General features: G+C 42.1%; 1 protein-coding gene across 3 annotated transcripts in view; it reads left to right on the top strand.

Moving 5' to 3' along the window:
• LOC119504417 (peroxidasin) overlaps nt 1-22,186 on the top strand; it is a 100,791-nt gene that overhangs the window by 26,749 nt on the left and 51,856 nt on the right. Inside the window, exons 2-6 of one of the 3 annotated variants that reach the window (XM_037796496.1) lie at nt 241-312; nt 4,656-4,727; nt 11,080-11,151; nt 15,180-15,251; nt 20,917-20,988. In XM_037796496.1, coding sequence (XP_037652424.1) covers nt 241-312; nt 4,656-4,727; nt 11,080-11,151; nt 15,180-15,251; nt 20,917-20,988 — 360 coding nt within the window. The other 2 variants (XM_037796497.1, XM_037796498.1) reach the window with 2 other exon arrangements.

Raw genomic sequence — 22,186 nt, 5'->3', positions numbered from 1 at the left:
TCTCTAAATCTGCCCTCATGATTAAAGCTTGACAAAGGCATTCTTGTGAAATGAGTAATGTGTCCAATTATCCTACAGGATTATTATGTGAAGGCTCTGCTGTGGACTTGAGTTCATGCAGATGTGTATTGCCTACATAAAGAAATCTTCCAAGTATAACTGTTGGATTCATGTACAGCGTTTCTCCACAATATACTGAATACTTTCCTTAATATGAACATGTTTCCTTCTGTTCTACAGAGACCTGAGGTTCAACAAAATCAAGGATTTACAACCAGGTTCCTTCAGACGACTAAAGAACCTCAACACACTGTAAGTCTTTGTCCCTGCTCTGGATCCATGATGGAGAACTGTTGTACACATATTAGTTTAATCTCCTTTAGAGGTATGACATTTTTCTAAATACAGCGGAAACCGCTTACAGTGATCACGTCTTTCCGGGTCAAATTGATCACTGTAATCCGGTGATTATCATAGGGCTGGGATGATCTCCCAATTCGTTACTATCGCGATACTTTGGTGCCGGTTCGATATGTGTTGGGATTTTTAAGTATTGCGATTTGATATTACGATTTATTGCGATTTATGTTAACTTTTTTAACACTAGACCACAGGGAAAAACACTTCTAGGGACTTTTACTTTGGAAAATATCTAAATTAATACAGTAAGAATGTTTGATTTTCAGCATGTATGTAGTCAGAGATGTTCTGAAGTCAAATATATCAGTCATTGTCAGGATTTGTGAAGAATAGAGACATTTCCCTCACTTTGTTAACACCTTATTTTGAAAACCAGACGTAGTCCCACATGTCTACTTCCTCTAACTTCTCCAATGTGGTCTCTAGCTCTCCCGTCAGCTCCGTTCTCTTTGTCCATCCATGGTCAGCTCCATCGGGGCCGTTTGAATGCAGAGAACATAAATGTCAGTATCTGGGTGCTCTACAGTTGTAGCGTCGGCCCATTTGACCACGGAGATGAGAGCGACGGCCGGCTCCGCCGCAACGTCACCGCCATACGATAACGTTTCCTGTCCGTGACAGAGTTAGCATGCAGCTTTAGCAGTGATGTCTAGCTCTGCTTTTCCTGTAATGTGTGAAACCCAAAGTGGTTCCATCCTTTACTGGATGTGTATTGTTTACCACGCTGGATTTAACATGTGCGGACCCTCCACCGTTTTCTACTCTGTCGTATCTGCCGGTTTCAGCTCGCTGCGACCGGCTACTGTTTGTTATGGTTGACGGATAGGGAACGGATATGACGTCACGTTAATCAGACTACAACAATAAAAGCGGCAACTTCCTTCTACCTCTGCATAGACTCAAATGAAGCAAATATATTGATATATAATATATTGCAATATTTTTAAGATTTTGAAATTGATTTATTTTTTTTATTTTTTAAGTAATTTTTTGGGGGCATTTTTTAGCATTTTATTGACAGGACAGTGGATAGAGTCTTGGAAAGGGGGGAGAGAGAGAGTGGATGCGGAAAGGGCCACAGGCCGGATTCGAACCCGGGCCACCGCGGTCAGGACTGAGGCCTGTTACATGGGCGTCCGCTCTACCAACTGAGCTAACCAGGCGCCCGAAATTGATTTTTTTAATAGAAAATCAATTTCAAAATCTTAAAAAAATTGCGATACATACGTGAATCGATTTTTTTCCCACCCCTAGATTATTATATAGAATTAGATCACCATCTAATTGACATTTGTATATTTATTACATGAATACAAGGTAATGAAACGGATTTATTTAATGGCTCGCTGCCAATTCTCCACCTTTTCCCTCACCAATGGTGAAGCATTGATGTTTTTGGCTGGCTCTGTCAGCGGCGTGGAGGGAGACCGTATTCTCATGTTTATTAACTATGGATATATAACTGGATCTACACGTCTACACGTCTTCACACGTTTAGAAATATATATAGCCTCACGTTGTGTCAATCACGTATACACACCGACTCCCAAACTTTTCGGAACTTGTTTTATTTTCTGTATTTTTTTCGCATCCGTCAAAAGGCAAAAGACGGTTGTTTGACCACTCAGAGTCACCGTTCGTTACTGTATGTGCTGCCGGCGCTGCGGTGCCGAGGAGCCGGTCAGCAGTTTCATTTTGGAGTCATTACGTGACCAGGCGTTCTCAATCCACTTGACGAGGGCGGCTTCAACCACGAGTGCTTTCCACGTGTGCATTCGTTTTTCATTCAAAGAAAAGGACTTTCTTTTCCCCGTCATGATATCTATGTGCACGCATCATCAGCCTCACGTATCCGGCCGGAGAGCAGACGGGGGCAAATTATTACGACGGGAGTAAAGTAAAAATCGAAACAGAAATTCACCTAACGTTAGTCTAACATAGTTTTAACACGTTTTCATGTATGAAAAGAGCCCAAATGAACACTGTAAGCAGACTACTTGATTACTATCAGCAGATTATTTAAACAGTGTTTGTAGGAATGATTCTGACCAAAGCTTTTTGATCACTATAAGCGGCTGATCACAAGTCCTGGTTGTATCACACACACACACACACACACACACACACACACACACACACACACACACACAAGCAAATTCTTGCTCTGTTCTGCTGTGGTTTCACACATGTAGGTCAGCTCGTAATCTATGAGGAATTTATTTTTCCACTTCCACCCACAGAGCTATTTATCATATGTCCAGTCTCCTAGACGGTGCATTGCTAAGCTAATAAAGCAAAAATGTTCCAAGTTTTTGTGTTTTTCATGGGCAGCATATTAGTTTAGCAACCTTGTGTGTATGCTTCAGCTTCTGTAGCCATATCAGTGTTTAGACTCCCGCTGACTGCTGGAAGAAATCAAACACACCTCGCCATATTCAGATATTTGCAAGCATTATTATAATATTATTTCTCATCCATGTCTGCTGTGGCTGCTGCGGAGTAAAGAGAAAATATGTGAAAAAAAAACACAACAAAAAACAGTACAGGTCTTTGCACACCTAGTTTGTTCTTTTCATGTGCGTTTTTTTAATCCGTCATCCGATAAAAAAGGCTACGCATAGAAACCTTGCACACTGAGTCTGATATGTTTTATTATTCTATTTGTTGCTAAATTTGCAATATGAGACAAAACTGAATTAATTACGTGGTGCAATGAATAACTCGGGGCTAATGAATGAATGACATTAGCAAGAAGCTATCATTTAGCTGCCTACAGCTCAATCTCTACCGTCTCATCTGATTCTGCAATTCACCTTCCACAATCTATCTTTAAATTCTGCATCTCTGTATTCTTTTATTTCTTTATTGTCAAGTGCTTTGTGCTGGGTGACAAAGTGAATGCTTATCATGCCATTTTGGATGATGACATTCATTTGAACGAACGGTGGCTCTGAGTGGTCAAACAACCCTCTTTTGCCTTTTGACGGATGCGAAAAAAAACACAGAAAATAAAACCAGTTCCGAAAAGTCGGTGTGTAAACGTGATTAACACAACGTGAGGCTGTATATTTTTTTAAACGTGTGAAGACGTGTAGATCCAGTTATATATCCATAGTTAATAAACATGAGAATACGTGCAGGGCATGGACCTAGTGGTTTAGATTTACTTTCAATGTGAAGAAAAGTCCCATAAGGCAGGAGAAAAGCCCTGCTTTTCCTATCAGCCAGCCAGCCATGCGGACTGTTGAGGGTTTTATATCCTGAGCAGCTCTCCATGGTTTCAGGCTGCAGTTCCACAGACTGAACAATAACACATCCTAAAGTCTATCAGTCTTTGAAGTACAGCGACATGTCCAATATTACTGTTGTACAGACAGAAATATGTCTGTAATGTCCGTTGAAGGGGAGTGTCTTTTGTGTTCTCTCAAGTTAAGTCAGTCAGTCAACATTTTTCATCTGTTTAAAATGTACCTCAAAGGGAGATTTGTCAAATATTGAATCCTCTTATCAACATGGGAGTGGACAAATATGCTGCTTTATGTAAATGTATGTATATATTTATTATTGGAAATCAGTTAACAACACAAAACAATGACATATATTGTCCAGAAACCCTCACAGGTACTGCATTTAGCATAATAAATATGCTCCAATCAGAACATGGCAAACTGCAGCCCAACAGGCAACAACAGCTGTCAGTGTGTCAGTGTGCTGACTTGACTATGACTTGCCCCAAACTGCATGTGATTATCATAAAGTGGGCATGTCTGTAAAGGGGAGACTCGTGGGTACCCATAGAACCCATTTACATTCACTGATCTGGAGGTCAGAGGTCAAGGGACTCCTTTGAAAATGGACATGACAGTTTTTCCTCACCAAATTTAGTGTAACTTTGGAGCGTTATTCAACACCATTGGTTGGTACCGATGGATTCATCAGGTGTTTTAGTTTCATATGATACCAGTGTCTTCACTCTAGCTTTAAAACTGAGCTGCTACAACCTAAAAATTGCAAGTTGTGTTAATGCTTTAAAGAAATTAGTGGTGTTAAAACAAATTTGCCGCATTAACTTTGACAGCCCTAATTACAGCTCAAAGTGAAATTGACCTTAAGAACCTCCTTCCTATCTGTACTGTGCCAACAATAGATATGGCATACTCCACTTAGAATTAGCCCAGAACAAACTTCCTGTCCATCATCTAACTATAAAATAACCCGTTTTCTTTCCTTCACAGCCTCCTGAACAACAACCATATACGAAGGATCCCCAGGGGGGCGTTTGAAGACCTGGAAAACCTCAAATATCTGTAAGTTTCCCTCATGTCAATTTTGTTTTGCTTTTGAGGTCAAGTGATAGATTTTGAGACAAAGTGTCAGTATCTTTGTTCAGTCAAAAGGTCACCGTTAAAGGGTTCAGTCTTTGTTCAGTCAACAGAAGACGAAGCATGGTGAAACATGTATTATTATTGAGTGTAAATGTGGAAGACAGCTGATGTTGCTAGACTGCTCACTCAGTGGACGGAAAATGCATCAATGAAAAGCCTCCCTTTGTCTGATCCTCTGTACTTATGTGTCTGGAAGTGTTGACCTGGAGGCAGAGCTGAGGACAGAATTTTGAGGCGTGTGTAACCTCAAGGTTTCTGTGGGATTGCTAGTTTGCTCCCTTTGTTAGTCACTTGTAGGGCTGTCGCGGTGAAGGAATTTCCCCTGCGGTGATAATGATTGGCTCGACAGTGCCACATACGGTATTATTGCAACTTTTTCATCACAGTCACTTTCTTTGTCCTGATTTTAATGCTATATAAATAAGTTGTATTTGAATATTATTAGATATATTGTTGCATTTTAAATGACAAAGATGATCGCTTTAAAACTAAATATTTGTTTATTGTTAAATGCGGAACACAGAAGGGCTGTGAGGCGCAGCGTTTGTTTGCTATAATACAGAATATGGGCACAAGGCAGAGTACCTGCTGTGGATGGAGGGAAGGCTGAAGCATGTAGGGAGAGCAGTGTTGTCACCAAACCAAAATCCTCTCTTCGATACGATACCCTGCCTAAACATCTCGATACCGATACTGAAACGATACCACGGCAAAAATCTAAAACATCAGGAAAAGTAATGGAATAATAGATGACAGAACATGGAGCTTCAAATTCTTTTTTATTCATTCAAATTTAAATGTAAAAATGTATTCATTAAAAAATGAAATGGTATATAATCTGATCTGATGTCCCTTATACTTAATTTTATGTGATTTCTTTGATAGTGAATTTTATATTTTCATTTATTTTTGATAATGCATGCATATTTACATTTCATCTCTATTCTTATTTCTATTTTTCTTCTAACTTCTCTATGTTTATATGTATTTTAATTCTAAAATGGAGCAACTGTAATTCCCCTCCTCCCCCCCCCCCCCGGGATCAGTAAAGTATTTCTGATTCTGATATCACTTATTAAACAGTGTTTAAGCCTTTTTTCTGGGAAACAGCGCCTCAGCCTGCGCATTAGTAACAGTTAAGGCAGAGAGTGGTTCTCCAGCACGGAAGACGACGAGAGGCTTCCAACAACAAAAACCCCCAAAACCATAATAAATTCTGATGAAGTTCTGAGAGAAGTTGATGAGTGAAAAGCTGCTAAAGTCAGGACGACACCACAGTAACGGTAGAAAGAGCTGCGTTGTGTCAAAGTGGTGTGAAGACAGAGAAGAGTCACTCTCACCGGACTGTTGTACCAGTATCGGTACTAATAAAACAGCTTATAATACCTTTTTAACGACAGGGTATCGTGATACTTTTCGAGTATTGGTATACCGTGCAACAATAAGCGAGAGGAGACAGACCCGCTGACCTATGTGTATTCATTTCTCCTCCATTGTTGTTGTCACGCACTTATAGCCTCCATCTAGGATGTGACGGTTGGTCATTGTAGAGTTTTACCCAAAATTGAAAATGTTTCAACTCTCGACGACAAGAAAAAAACTACCATACGTGCAGCGCTCAGCACAGCATAGACGCTCAGCGCCTCGTCACGCTGCTGCTAGCAAAGTGTCAAAATGCAGCACTCCCATCGCAAAGAATTCAAAAAAGAAAACCATGAACATAGCGGTTGTGGAGGTTGCTTGACATCTCCTGCGGTTGACTTGTCAATATTGCAATATTGTCATTGCGACAGCCCTTATCACTTCCATTATCATCCCAGTGGCCTCCGCTGTGCTGAGACAGTTGGTCTGTTTCCCCTGCTTGGACCTCAGAGGACCTACGTACAGTCCTCTAACGTTGGGACAAAACTTCCAGATAGGGTATATTTGCTTTATATGATTTTGTTTGTTTTGGGTGAGATGTTTAGTACATTTTGAGACTGAAGATGACATTATGTTCTAGGTTGTCTCTGATTAGGCAAAGCTAGGTGTCTGCATGATGGCTGATTAAGTAAAGTATACTGTAGATATGAGCAGGACCTACTGATACAGTCCTGTGTGTCCGGGAGAGAAGTAGCGTGACATCCTGTTACATCACTGCCTAGCTAATATCTTGGACAAGCACTGCACACTAGAGACAACATCATCCAGTATATATCAGCTCTAAGAGAGAGAGAGAGGAAAGAGGGGGTGAGTAGAAGGGATGTGGGCTTTTCTTTATTTCTCTCATCAGCTTACTGTTGCATACATATATGAACATTCACTCTTTGTGTTGTAATTGAATCCTGTAGCTATTTAGTAACTATTGTAATGCAGTGCCCCTCTCAGTTCAAAGCAGAGCTAATCTAAAGCCTGCATCATTGCCCAACCTTTGTGATTAGGGTAAAGTATCCCCCCAGCCCTGATTCAGTGTGCTACAGCTGGGGGCTAGATAGTATCTCCCGTCTCACCTCGCCACTTCCTCTGGAGCCAGTAAAGTCCACTCCCCGTCATCTTTCATGTCCTCCAAACCTAATGGGCGGGCGGCGGCTGTCTATACAGCCCTCTCTCCCACGACCACCCCCATAAACAAGTCCAACAGAGGTCACCACTCCTCTTTGTGGGAACCCGTCACTGTTTATTTGATCTGTCTCTAATTATTCAGTTGCACATCTATGTGTAATTGTCCATCAGTGTATGTATCATAGGAACACAGATTAAAGCTCTGTACATTAATAAAAGTGTCCTTTGGTACATACTGTTTCTTTCCTTAGTATGTACTGTATGTATAGCTTTTGTTTTCGTCCATGTCAATATAGATCATTTAATGAAGTGATCAGCAGCAAGCAGGAAAAACCCTCCTGTTTCTTAAACCATACATTGTAATAATACAAAAACAGTGATGAAGAAAATGAGTGATTTTGATTAGGGCTGTCAATCGATTTAAATACTGAATTGTGATTAATCGCATGATTGTCCATGATTAATCATGATTAATTATCTGTTCAAAATGTACCTTAAAGGGAGATTTGTCAAGTATTTAATACTCATATGCTTGCCCAAAACTGTATGTGATTATAATAGTGGGGATGTCTGTAAAGGGGGAGACTTAGAACCTAGCCCCCAGGAAGAGCATGGAGCTGTGAAGCAAATTTTTGGAGTGGCCAAACGGCGGTACTACAACCTCTGTGTCCGTCACGTGACGCCATCGGGCCCAAAAAGACTTTATCCCATAGACTTACATTGGGAAAGAGACGTGTGTAACTCAGAGGATACAAGCTTTCTTTTTAGGTGAATCAACTTCCCAGGATGAACTTCTAATAGTCCTTATTTAAATCATTAGGTCCTAAAAGTTGTAAAATGCACTAATAGCTGAATCAAGAGTTATTTCCCTTCCTCCGTTCATGTGAATGAGACTCAGACCGAGGCTGGAGCGAGGGCTGGGAGGAGGAGTTAAAGGAGACAGGGCTGGGAGGAGGAGTTAAAGGAGCGAGGGATAGGAGGAGTTAAAGGAGCGAGGGCCGGGAGGAGGAGCTAAAGGAGCGAGGGCCGGGAGGCGGAGTTAAAGGAGCGAGGGCCGGGAGGAGGAGTTAAAGGAGTGAGGGCCGGGAGGCGGAGCTAAAGAAGCGAGGACCGGGAGGAGGAGTTAAAGGAGCAAGGGCCGGGAGGAGGAGTTAAAGGAGCGAGGGATGGGAGGAGTAGTTAAAGGAGCGAGGGCCGGGAGGAGGAGCTAAAGGAGCAAGGGCCGGGAGGAGGAGCTAAAGGAGCGAGGGCCGGGAGGCGGAGTTAAAGGAGCGAGGGCCGGGAGGAGGAGTTAAAGGAGCGAGGGCCGGGAGGCGGAGCTAAAGAAGCGAGGACCGGGAGGAGGAGTTAAAGGAGCGAGGGCCGGGAGGAGGAGTTAAAGGAGCGAGGGATGGGAGGAGCAGTTAAAGGAGCGAGGGCCGGGAGGAGGAGTTAAAGGAGCGAGGGATGGGAGGAGCAGTTAAAGGAGCGAGGGCCGGGAGGAGGAGTTAAAGGAGCGAGGGCCGGGAGGAGGAGTTAAAGGAAACTCTACTGCTCCTGCTCTATGTGCCCAATGGATGAGGAAGATCGCTGGATGATCTGGGTACTTCATCAATCGGCAGTCGAGCCATTTTGGCTTCATGCATCACTGAGACACTCTCATAGGAATGGACAGGAGCCTCCAACGCTGTATCCAGTTCTCTTTATATATCCATGCATAGAACCCATTTTCAGTCACATATCTTGAGGTCAGAGGTCAAGGGACCCCTTTGAAAGTGGCGATGACAGTTTTTCTTCGCTAAGATCAGAGCTTTATTTAACCTCCTTCCCGACAAGCTAGCATGACATGGTTGGTACCGATGGATTCATCAGGTTTTCTAGTTTCATATGATCTTCACTCTAGCTTTAAAACGGAGCCGCTACAACGTAAAAATTGCAAGTTGCGTCAATGCGTTAAAGAAATTAGTGGCGTTAAAACAAATTGGCATTAACGTTTTATCGCATTAACTTTGACAGCCCTAATAATAACTAATCCATTGTGCAAAGGATATCATGAAAGAATGTCATGGTGGAGTTATTATGTCGTGAACTTTGACATTCCCAATTTTGATCCATATTTTCTAGTTAAAGGCAGGCTGTCAGAGCGCATACTGTCCACTTGATGATGAGTAATACCACTAAAGGATGTCTGCTCATTAAAGTGAAGCCCATTGAGATTTTAGCCCACAACTTCCAAATCCAGTTTCCCATCTAAACTCTGCACGCAAAGCTTGTGCATACACACACACACACACACACACACACACACACACACACACACACACACACACACACACACATAAGGCTGCAGTCCGCTGTGTTTTGTTCACAGGCTCCTACAGAGGATTCTCAAAAGTGAAGTTAGCTGTTGACATGTTATGTAAGTTTTCATTACCATCATCAGTTTGTACAGAATAGCTCTGCATGGCAGTTTGATAATAGTTTTGGATTGGTCATTAATAGTTTTTTACAATAGTAGAAGGTCATTTGGAACATGTCGTGTGCTTCTCTTCTTAGTTGTGGCTTTTAGCTCAGTTAGTTTTAATCATGTGTTACATTACATATGGTAAAGTAGTTTATTTTTCTATAAAGCTTTCATGTTCCATGGTGAGAAAGCCAATATGCTTTACTCAGACAGGTTAAAGGATTGAGATAAAAAGAGGATGTTTATTTTTCCATACGTTGCGTCACCTTTGCTGTGGGGAGATCTGTGTCTCTCATCATTTCTCATCATGAGTGCAGTGGTGGAGAGACGGGGCATGAAAGGACAGACAGCTTTAAGCCATTGCTTTTCTAGTGTCACATTTCGTTAGCATGTATGATGGAGCGAAAACGTGCACGTCTAGAGAATTTGTATTTTTTCTCAGTTTGCCAAAATACCATTTTGATCCTGTACAAGCTGCAGACTACTGCAGTCTTGTTCAAGGTCTAATGTTGAAGTCAGTGAAGAAAGTGGAGACATGGAGACACGGAGACTCGATCTGACACACAAGGAATCTGTGAGGTCACATGTATTGTTTGTCCATTGATGATTTGTATCTGATACACACACCATGTTAACAGCTATATATTGTTTCCTGAGCTGTGCACGCATCTAATGTTTGATTTTGTATCGTGAATGTTAACCTATACAATGAGATATTAGGACTCATTAAGTGAATGTAATATAATCCATGAGTGATATAGAGGTCTTTTTATTATTTTTCTGGTAAAAGTCTAAGAGTGTGAAATTGCTTTATTGTTGCCTATATTGACTTGAATACTGTGTGATGTTTGGCACATTTGACTGTAATAATGAACACCAAATACAATGATCTGTAAAATATTCCTTCACACCCTGTCCACAGCTGTCTTTGGGAGTATAGTGTATGTTTAATTTCTATGTGGTTTAGCACACGCACTGTAGATGTGTTAATAGCACTTGTAATGTAAAACTGTTCCAAATATTGGCTAGCTTGCCCATAGCTACTACTAATGATGTCCATGAAGCAGGGTAGTGTAGTGTATACTTCACTAAATACATGTAAAGTAAACCTACTGTACAAGTATTAGCACAACATGCATATCATTTTAAAATGGCAACTAAAGAATGGTTATTTGGTCAGATCCTTCTCTCATAATAAGCAGACAGAATTGAGATGATTCTGTGTGTGTGTGTGAGTGTGTGTGTGTGTGTGTGTGTGTTACTAATGGTACTGATTATCTCTCCTTTCAGCTATTTGTACAAGAATGAAATCCAATCAATTGACAGACAAGCATTTAAGGGGCTTGTCTCTCTTGAGCAACTGTAAGTGACCAACTTCCTCGTTCACCCTTTCCTTCTGCTCGACCAACTGCTCCTCTTCCCTCCTACTGTCTCTCCGTCTGTGAACACCTCTCCCCCCCCTCCTGCCCTCCCCTCTTCCTGAGAGATTGCTATAAACAACCCCTGAAGCCTGGTAAGGTCTATATGGTTAGACGTGATTTATAAGTCATATGTAGGGATGGGTACCGAAACCTGCTATTAAACGGGCACCGGTGCTAAACTCATAAAGACCGGAGTGTCGATAAGCTCCAACATTATCGCTACTTTTATCGGTACTTTTATTGGTACTTTTTGACGTTTTGGTGTGATTTATGATCACATTGCAGTGCGCATCTCCTCTGCTCTCTGTGTTGGGGCTGAGCTTTTCCAACTACATTCACACACACATACACTGCAGCGCAGCACTGGAGACAGCAACGTAAACCAGGTGACGTGAAGATAACTACGACAACTACGCTCGTTACTGTAAGTGCAATAAAACCGTCGCGAATAAAAAGCCAATACTTTATCAATACACCTGTTCAATGAGCATAAACATGGTGTTAAACAAGCTCTGTCCGCAGTCTCTCATCCACCGCCGCTATGGTTACACAGGCACAGCGCGCTGGCTCGGCTATACGATTCGTATCATGATACAGGGGTTACCATTCAATATATTGCAATATATTGCGATCTTTTAAAATCTAATTTTAGGAAAACTGTAATAGTATAAAGAACACACCACCACATGCATAAAATCTGAGTAAAACAAGTTTACTTTTGAATGTAATCAGAACAGTGGGGTCCATCCAACATCATAGCCCTACTTTGAGAGGGCTCATACACTGAGAGGGAGCATCTCTTTGCAAATTAAATAAAGTATTGACTGAGTTCATCTTTGCATGTAAATTATTAATTAAAAATCGATACAGTGCTCTTGAGAATCAATACATAATATTGCAATATTTTCTTACATCCCTAGTTACAAACAAGCTAAAGCTGTCTGTATGTAGTCTAACTGTTTAGCTTAGTTTGCCACGTATCTTAAAATTCTTGTAAACTGATCAGCTGACTAAGACAAAGCAGCCCCCGCTCCCTCTACCGGCGGTACCTGCAACAGTGAATCACATCAGCATGAGGAGGACAGACGACACCGACTGATGTCTGTGTTCTTCATTCTTTTTTAACTTCACTCAGGAATATTATTTATTAACTTATTTTATTTATTTAGTATTTTATTATTTATTTTATTGACATTTTAGATTAGTTTCCAGTGAGATTATTTAGTTTCTATAGTGACTTTGCTTTTGTCAACATCAGCTACTGTTGCTGCTGAAAAACAACATTTATTTATATTTAAAATAGAAACAAATTCTAATCCTGTTCTTAATTTATTCTTTTTTTAAATAGTATATTAAAAAGCAATTATTCAGTTAAGAAAAAGAACCGATAAGAGTATCAATAAAGAATCGAACCGATAAGGAGTATCGATAAGAGTAGTAGTATCGATAAGATCCTTATGATACCCATCTCTGTCATATGATAGATGGTATGATACACTAGTGACAGACATGTCACAGATGTTTATGATCTGTTATGAATACTGTATGACATGGCTCTGTAGGCCTTACACAGGTGTCATGGTAGCTCTGTTCAGTTAGTTTTCGTTGCAGTGACACCCTCTACCTCCACCCCCTACGTGCGCCCCTCTATCCACTTTTCCACCGCAACCATGCATGCCGTGTGTGCACCCACCCTTGTGTGCCGCGCTGACCCTCTTTGACCCTTTTGCATGAGTCGCATGTCTTGTGGTCAGGACAAAGAGACATTGGCCACCGCCATGCAAAGCTTAAAGCATGATGTCTAACCTTGTGCTGCTAGTAGTGCTAGCAGCTGGAGTCAGACTTTCTGCTATTTAGCAAAGCTTGACTTGCATTGCGTCTCTCCTGCTACTGCAGAATCTACCCTTCTGCTCCAATTTGCTCCAAGTGTTTATTTGTGAGAACCTTCCAGTGCATTATGTACAGTATATTACAGTAAGTCTGTGTGATCAAATCAAACTGCTTTCTGTTATGTTGCATTCACACCAATAGCGAAGCTACTGTTGGCCTTGCTTTACTCGCGTGAGCTGGACCGCTGGTATCCTTGTTGTTGTTGTTCTTCTTCTTCTTCTTGTTTCCACCTACTGTGGTTTCTACACAGAGTTTGTTTCGGTCTCTGTACAGATATGACGTACTATCGTAGCTCTGGGTGACCACAGACAGCTACAATATTATTTTCCTCCATTTCTGATTGAACAACGTCAGGACGTCAGTGACGACAGGAGAGTCCCAGCGCTGATGGGCTTTTGCGACACAGCGTCACGTGAATTTCTCGCTGGAGTTGAAATATTTCATTTCGTCACGTCATTCACGTCATTCGCGTCATTCGCGTCGCCCGGCATGAGTTTGCTTCCATTCACCTCTTTGCATTGACTCTGTATGTTATTGCAACAGTTGGCTTCGCTCTCGGTGTGAATGTGTCATTAGTCTTGACACACTAAAATCTTCTTTGCTACTTTTACAAAACACTCTGGCCCTGTTGTTTCTTTATACATGTGCATGTTTGAAGAGAAAAACACATTAGCAGTTGTTGATTGATGTCATAATAAATCTGAATTGTAATAGAATTTGTGTGACCACTATCAGCAGAACTGATCCCTGCAATATGTCGATTAGCCGGTGTGTCTTTATCACAACCAATATGGGAAGTTTTAGCAAGTTAAGCTGTCTGTGCTCTTGGAGGAGACTTCCTGTACCTCTCTGTAACCACATTAACAGAGAACAAATGGCCAATTCACCACGTCGAACCGGTTCCAACATCAGGCTCTGTGCCTGGCAGCTGTTTGGAGTTTTGCTACAATAATGAAGGGTTTTATATGTGGGTGACAAGTTCTGAACCAGATTGCAGATACTTTAATAGTTCTTCTACATCCCTGCTAGGCAACAGAAGCCTGAAGTCTCCTGCTTCTTTGGGGGGGAATACACACTTTAATACATGACCCCCCCACCACTCACCTGTTGGTTTTTTTTGTCAGCATGCCAGTGGGGTTGTTAGAGAGCATCACAGGAACACAACAACATGAATGCAAACTAGGACATCTTCTAGTCCTCTTTACACGGTTAAGACCATGGCTGACTGATTTCATGACAACTCCATCTAAACTCCTAACAGCTATACTGGATCACAAAGAGTTTTGAAGGTGTAACGACATAACCGGTGGGATGATGATTGATCCTAGAGGGAGATTAAAAATGAATTTACAACCTTTTCTGTCTTTAGATCATCTGTACTGTGTTGTGTTTTTCTCTTCTGGCTCCTCTACAACAAAGATTCTAGGCAACACCCAAAGACATAATGTTGGATGTCCAGTACTGCTTTAACAATAAAGCAACCAATCAACAGTTGAGATACGCTTACAAAACTAAAATGGATTTTCTTGTGTGGAAGACACCTGGAGGAATGTTGCATTTTATTTGACATTCTATGCTGCTTCAGTCGTTCTGTGTCTGTCTGTTTGGCCGCTGCAGCTGCTTTGACTGTTGCTTTCCCGCTGTCGAAACAAGCAGATACCCAACTGAATCCTGAATCCCAGTTAGCATTCAGCCATCAGTTGGATTTCATTCCCCCAACCCTGTATTTGTCAGCATATGGTGTGATTTATGTTTCCTCAGCTCAAAGGCTTTTGCGTTCCTTGAGATAATCGTTGTACTTGCTTTTCACCTGTGGGCAATCTCAGAGTCCAGCCATAGATTTTCAGACCCCATATATCAGCTGTCCAAAATGAATGCCCGATGTGTAAATTCTTCCATCTAGAGCTAGATATCACCTTTTTCTGAAACTGTTATTTCAGTGATATGAAGTGCCAGGGATGGACAGGTTCCAGGGGTGACTGGGGAACACCTCTACTAGGACAGTGAAATGGTATTTAGTCAGACAGGGAGCCCTAATCCAGTTTTACTGTGCTTTGTCTTCACTTTGTTCTTCTCCAGGTACCTGCACTTCAACAACATTGAGTCTTTGGAACCAGAATCATTCACTCACCTACCAAAGCTGGAACGACTGTAAGTTCATCCTGTCTAACCTTTCACCCAACGTTCCTATCATGTACTGTACACAGTTCACACACAATCCAATCTGCTATCCCCCCAACACCAGACGCCACTCACTTCACTAGATATTAGGGATACACCGATTTATTATTATTATTTATTATCGGACCATATTCTTCTCGTTGACTACCACCGGCCTATCGGCAAATAAGATGACATTTGCCGATAGGCAGTGGCCGATGTTTATATGTTGTGTTGCATCAATTTTTCAATTTTGTTGTGCTGCTTATTTGCGGTCGTCTCGTACAACAGTAGCCAGCTGCTGATTAGGAGAAGAAGCCACTGGCTGGACACGTTTCTGATGCACACGTGTGGTTTGTTCACAAATAAAAGTGAAGGGAAAAGTCGTCCATGTGGGAGTATTGCACTGTCTCAGAGAAACAGCCACAAGAACTTTGCAATGTTCAATGACAAATTAAGCAGTAAAACAATGACTTACAAAATTTCGTAAAAACACGGTACGTTACAGTGGGAACATCCCCCCCCGGTACGTTACAGTGGGAACATCCTCCCCCGGTACGTTACAGCTGGAACATCCTCCCCCGGTACGTTACAGTGGGAACATCCTCCCCAGGTACGTTACAGCTGGAACATCCTCCCCCGGTACGTTACAGCTGGAACATCCTCCCCCGGTACGTTACAGTGGGAGCAATCCTCCCCCGGTACGTTACAGCTGGAACATCCTCCCCCAGTACGTTACAGTGGGAACATCCTCCCCCGGTACGTTACAGTGGGAACATCCTCCCCCGGTACGTTACAGTGGGGAACATCCTCCCCGGTACGTTACAGTGGGAACATCCTCCCCCGGTACGTTACAGTGGGGAACATCCTCCCCGGTACGTTACAGTGGGAACATCCTCCCCCGGTACTATAGTGGGAACATCCTCCCCCGGTACGTTACAGTGGGAACATCCTCCCCCGGTACATTACAGTGGGAACATCCCCCCCCGGTACGTTACAGTGGGAACATCCTCCCCCGGTACGTTACAGTGGGAACATCCTCCCCCGGTACGTTACAGTGGGAACATCCTCCCCCGGTACGTTACAGTGGGAACATCCTCCCCCGGTACGTTACAGTGGGAGCATCCTCCCCCGGTACGTTACAGTGGGAGCATCCTCCCCCTTCCGTCTGGCTGGGACAGCTGAGCCAGCAGAGCAGAGCTCTCCATCCGCTCCCAGGCGGCATCCTGCCGCTACTAGTTCTCTAGTTAATTGATTGCAGATCATGACATTGTTCTCTTGGATGGATAAAAAAATTTAAATGAAAAATGCTACAATGGGTCACTATAATCAATATAGTAATAATATTGACATAATAGTCAATATACTTAAGCGGCCGTTTATATAAGGGCAGCCCGCCCAAGTAAAGTCTATGTGTGAGAAACACTGCTTATGTTTCTAATCGCTTTTACATTTACATTTCATTTATGTTTCACAAAAGTAATATTTTTAGGCTATGTAAATACTGAAACATTCTTCTCATTGAGTAGGTAGTTGTATAGCACCTGAAAAGGCTTTTGAAGCAGTTATTTAAAAAAAAAAAAAAAAAGTATATATATTTCATGTGACAGAAGGTTGTATTAAAAGTTGTTTCATAAATGTGTATGATTAAATTTATGCTCATTCAAAGATGGTGTAATGAAATACTGAATGACTTTAAAGGGACTGTTTGTAACTTTTTACACCGATAAATCTACCGGGTCGGGATCCCATGCGCGCTCGCATATGCGCGCGCACGCTCGTGTGTGGCCGGAGTCTCTGCCTGCTTGCCTTCACTCATACATCGCGCACGTTCGCGCTTTCTCGCTTTCTTGCTCCACCTCTACACGTGCATGCGCGCTCACTCCACACTGCAGGAGAGTTAGTTTGGCTCTGAGAATATCTAGTGAATGTTCAGTAGACGTTTGTGCAGAAATAACTGCTGCAGCTCCTCCAGACCAACAGAGGTTTCCTGTGTCTTGTGAAGTGAGGGGGCTCCGCAGAGAGAAACGTTATCGTCTCCAACCGGGTGCCGGTGTCTCCCTGTGGGCGCAGTCGGGAGACGATAACGCTTCTCGATAACGGTCTCTCCATGAATCAATGCTTCCTGCTTCAGCCTCCGGGGCTGAAGCAGGAAGCATTGATTCATGGAGAGACCTTCGTCTGGTCAGCTAACATTACTGCCAAGCAGCTGAAATATAGAGTGATATTGTGCTTTTAGCTGACGTGTGTCTCCTCACTGTGTTGAGCGATGCTCGTTCATGTCTATGTAGAGCGAGCACAAGCGCGAGCAACAGGACGCTGATTTTCGTTGACTTAACGGCCACAAGTGAAGCTGTTAACAAGACATTTCTGATTCTTACAAACAGTCCCAGTTATTGTTTTTATAATGAAGAGGTCTTTGTTCCCTGGTTCCACAGGGGGAATATGAAACAGCAAAAACAAAATAAATTAAAACAGGTATCAGCTATCGGCCAGAATTTTGCAATTGTTTTTTTTTGTGCTTTTGGGAGTTTGTGTTGCAGTCTGAGTTGTGGTGGGGGCTGGTCGTTTGTTGGCGTTAGCGGACTCCATTTCTAACCTAACGTTAGCTATGGTTGCACACTGTTAGCCCTGTTAGCCATGAGCGTGCATGATGTCACATCTGTTGGATTTTCCCAGAAAAAACGTCCCCCATTCTTCACATTAAAAGCAGTCTACAGGCTGATAGAGGATACCCAGGAAGTCACGGAGGTCTCATTTTTTAGGTTAGGTTACTAACTGTTCACACATCGGCAATAAAAAGGATAAAAAAACGTTTATATGTGTAAAAACTTACATACGGTCCCTTTTAAAAAAACGTTCTCAGGAGCAAAAAGCAGATTCTAACTTAAATGCTCACATAAATCAATGCATAAATGGATCCAACGGAGCAACTGGATTCACCAGGGCACTTGATGGAAATCAGAAAGCAATAACTAGCATTATGTACTTGGTATGGAATTAAAAGTGTCAACTCAGGCAGGTCCAGACGTTGCTTAGCATGACATTGGAATGAGCTACTGCAGCATCAGTACAGCCTCCTAACAAGCCTCTGAGGCTCATTGTATAGTAAAGAGATTCACACAATAATACAGTAACCACAGCAGATTGTGGGAGTTGATCCCTGACTTAGATTTAGTTCCCATGAGGCTAATTTCGAGCTGTGAGATGATGCAAGTGTTCCTTTCACTCTGCAGTTTATTTGTTGAACAGATAACTCCGACCCCTGATAGGAAATCTATTGGGTTTGCATTTTTTTCTAACTATACTGCTTCCAAAAATACTCACATTGGGACAATCGGTCAGAGAAAAAGAAAGCAGGGGAACTGAATGAGATCACAGCTGTAAAGCCAGAGTCCTGGATTGGACTAAGGAGTGAGAACACATCTTGTTCTCATTAAACACAGAGCTGAGCTAATTGCAACCACAGATAGGAATGTCACTCTGGACATGGTGTTCATCGCAGATCACTGATTATATACTGTAGTAATATTAGAATGGATTACTACAACTCTGTAGGATACTTGTAGTTCAATTATCCTTATTTACTACATGTAGAGTTGTCCCATGAAATCTGTATCTTAAAGCAGCAGTGGGTAGAAATGGAGCAAATATGATTACAAAAAAGTTATTTTTATAGAACAGTCACTATATCCTGACAGTAGTACATGAGAAGGTAACCTGAAAAAAATCATGTTCCTCTGTGTCCTCTGGTGTCCTCTGGTGCTCCTAACGGCATTTGCAAGATTTCACAGACCGGAGGAAAACAACCAATCAGAGCTGATCTGGAGTCTGCAGTCTGTGAGCAGCTGTCAATCACTCGTGAACTCCGATCAAACGGTCAAACTAGGCAGCGCTGATCAAATATGAATCAATATTGTGTTACTGTAATGCCTATTTCTCTCCTCAAATGTTCTCAGAATCATCTTGTAGTGTACTGTTTAGCTGTAACATGAGAAGGTTTGTTACCCGGCAGCCATGTTGAGGAAATACCAAGCACCGCCCACCAGCCGGAGCACAGCCAATAGGAACGCTCTCTCTTTACCTGTGATTGGTCAAAGTCCATGAGCAATGAGGAGGAGCAGAAGTCTAGTTATCTCTCAAAACACTTGAATTACAATATGCTGAAAGGTTATCATGGGATTATTGCCCAATGATGCCCAAACATTCTGCCTACTGCAGCTTTAAAGGGACAACATCATATTAAACAAAATGTTATCCTTTGTCAATAAATAATCAATCAGCTACGTTTGTAAATGATTTAAAGTTGTGGTTCTCTTGCGTATAGACTGCCATAATGTGTTCTATGCAGCCTGTTAGTCCCTACGAACGCTCTCTGGATATGAACCCTCTGGACAACGGGCAGATTGTGATGTCGCTCTGCTTCTAAAACTCTCCACCAGATGTCTAAAGGATGAAGAAAGTCCTGTTAAATTCCTCTTTCATTGTCCCTGTTTATGGGCCAGTGGCTGCCCAGTATATCCATACTTCCCAGTCACTGAAGAGGGACACCTGCAAAGTATGGGAGAAAGGGGAGGGAGGGAAGGAATTCCCAGATGCACCCTCTGAGTGGCTTGTTGGAGAATATCTCCATGGTCACAGTCAAAGCAATCACTTTGGTGAAGTGTCCAGAGAGCATATCTGTAGATCGCTTCCTACAGGTTGGGATAGAAGATGAAGATTATCTTGATTTAGTCATTTAAAGGTGCAGTGTGTAGGATTTAATGGAATGTAGCCGTAAGGTTGCTGATTGCAACCAACTGAATACCCCTCCACTCACTCCTACGTTCACAAGCGTCCCTAAGCTTTCAGGTAACGTAAAAACGTGAAAGGCTCTCTGAGCCAGTGTTTGGTTTGTCCGTTCTGGGCTACTGTAGAAACATGGCGGACTCTGAAGAGGACACGCTCACTATGTAGATGTAAAGCAAAGATCGTATATTGCCAAGATGTGAAAGTCAATTGTTCGTTCCATTGCAACATCAACGTCCAGCAGCGCCATTTTGGACTGAAAGCAAAAAACATCCGCCTACAAAGTGAAATAAAATTATTTCTATTTTATTGTCATATTTAATGTCTCTACCAAAATGGCCTGTGTTGAACAATAAAACATTATAAATATAATATGCGTTTTCAGTCCAAAATGGCAGCAGCGACTGTTGTCAAAAAAAACCGCGGAGTGTCGTCTCTTTGCTTCTATACTCTCTGTATGAGGGGCTCATTCTAAGCTAACCAAAACACAACCATTCTTAGTTGCAGGTGATTTTATAGCAATGAAAACATAGTTATGAATATTATATTCCATTCCTGCTAATAGATCCCCTGAAATGTTACACACTGGCCCTTTAAGAATGAATAGTTTTGGGACCCTTACAGAAACATCATCATGTTTTTTGTCCCATTTGGAAAATGAAATATGATATTAACAAAAGGCACATCCTCAATATTTGTTCCATTATTATCAGTTTGCTAAATTAATTTCAAAAATGTTATTTCTGAAAACTGTTTTCATTCAGATTACACCAGCTCCTCATGTTTGAGTGATTGATGGATTCTATAGCTAGCCGTGCAGTTGTGATCTCTGATGAATCATCTCATAGCTTTTCTCTCTCTCGCTCAGGTTTTTGCACAACAACAGAATCACCCAGCTAGTCCCGGGAACCTTCACTCATCTTCAGGCCATGAAGCGACTGTAAGTGGAAAAGTCCCCAACAACAGCTGAAGCAGATGTTAGAATGCATGTCTCCATCAATTGCTGGGGCTTACTCCCATGATGCCCAGTATCAAGTGGGGCCTGTTGTCAGCTACATGCCATGTAACCACACTACACTGTTCTCACGCCTCTGTGGCTGCAAGGTGGTTTCTTTCTCAGCCCAGTCCTTCCCATAGTTTCTCTATTTTCTGTTTGAGTCAGCTGCAGAGGAGATTGCAGGGTGGGGTGTGATGAGAAAAGGAAAGAAAATGAAAATTCGGATATCCATCTTGCACAAAAGATGCTTAATTTTCCCTGACATATGGGAATTTGGGGTCTTACAACATGAGGCCAACTATTTCTAATAGAGCTTCAGACATCAGCCAACAGACAGTGAAGAACAATCGTCAGTTTGGCCTCATCCCAGTGCTCTCTCCCCTCATGTCTCTGCCATGAATGACCTTTTAAGTATTTAGTTAGATCCCTGGCCAGCGCTTCAAAAGAGATACTAAGAGAAACTGCAGCAGACTCACATAGACTTCACTCTGATATGGCAATGATCACTTAGACCCTGAAAGGATACGTGTGACTAAAAATCTAATTTCTTCATAACACACTTTATCAAATAGAGCTTCAAAAATGAAAAAAAAAACAAACTGCCAGTTAAATTTCCTGAAAGGCATGTCATGGAAAATGGACACACAGAAGTGAGAGCTAGATCAGTTAGCAGAAGAGGAGGCCAAGCAGAGAGATAGTTTCCCACGGCAGGGGGAGAGCGTCTTCCAACATGGCCCTACTGAGCCCCACTGTTTGGACTGAGCCAGGCCTGGCCATGCCAGACCAGTTTTACTTCATTAAGTGCCAGAGAGGATTTACACGAGACTGCTGCATGCACAACTAGGCATGCAGTGATACCGGATCAGATATCGGGCCGATACTGACTCAAATAGCTGGATCGGGTATCGCTGACAATGGAGCCGATCTATTCAATTAAAATCAATGTGTATATACTCTATACATTATATACTGGAATTTTAATTCCTGTTTAGGTTTTGACCGATTTGTTGCTGCATTAAAAAGGTAATTTTGAAGATTGTTTAGCAAGTTGTTGGTAATTTATGTCTAATCATATATCTTATGTCTATTTATTTGTTACATTTTGATTTACAAAGTTAAGAAAGCAGTGTTTAAGTCCAGC

This window comes from Sebastes umbrosus, chromosome 16, assembly GCF_015220745.1.
Source record: "Sebastes umbrosus isolate fSebUmb1 chromosome 16, fSebUmb1.pri, whole genome shotgun sequence".
NCBI classification, from domain to species: Eukaryota; Metazoa; Chordata; class Actinopteri; order Perciformes; family Sebastidae; genus Sebastes; species Sebastes umbrosus.
Note: the sequence above shows the minus strand (reverse complement) of the source record. Positions and strands in the feature narration are given on the sequence as shown.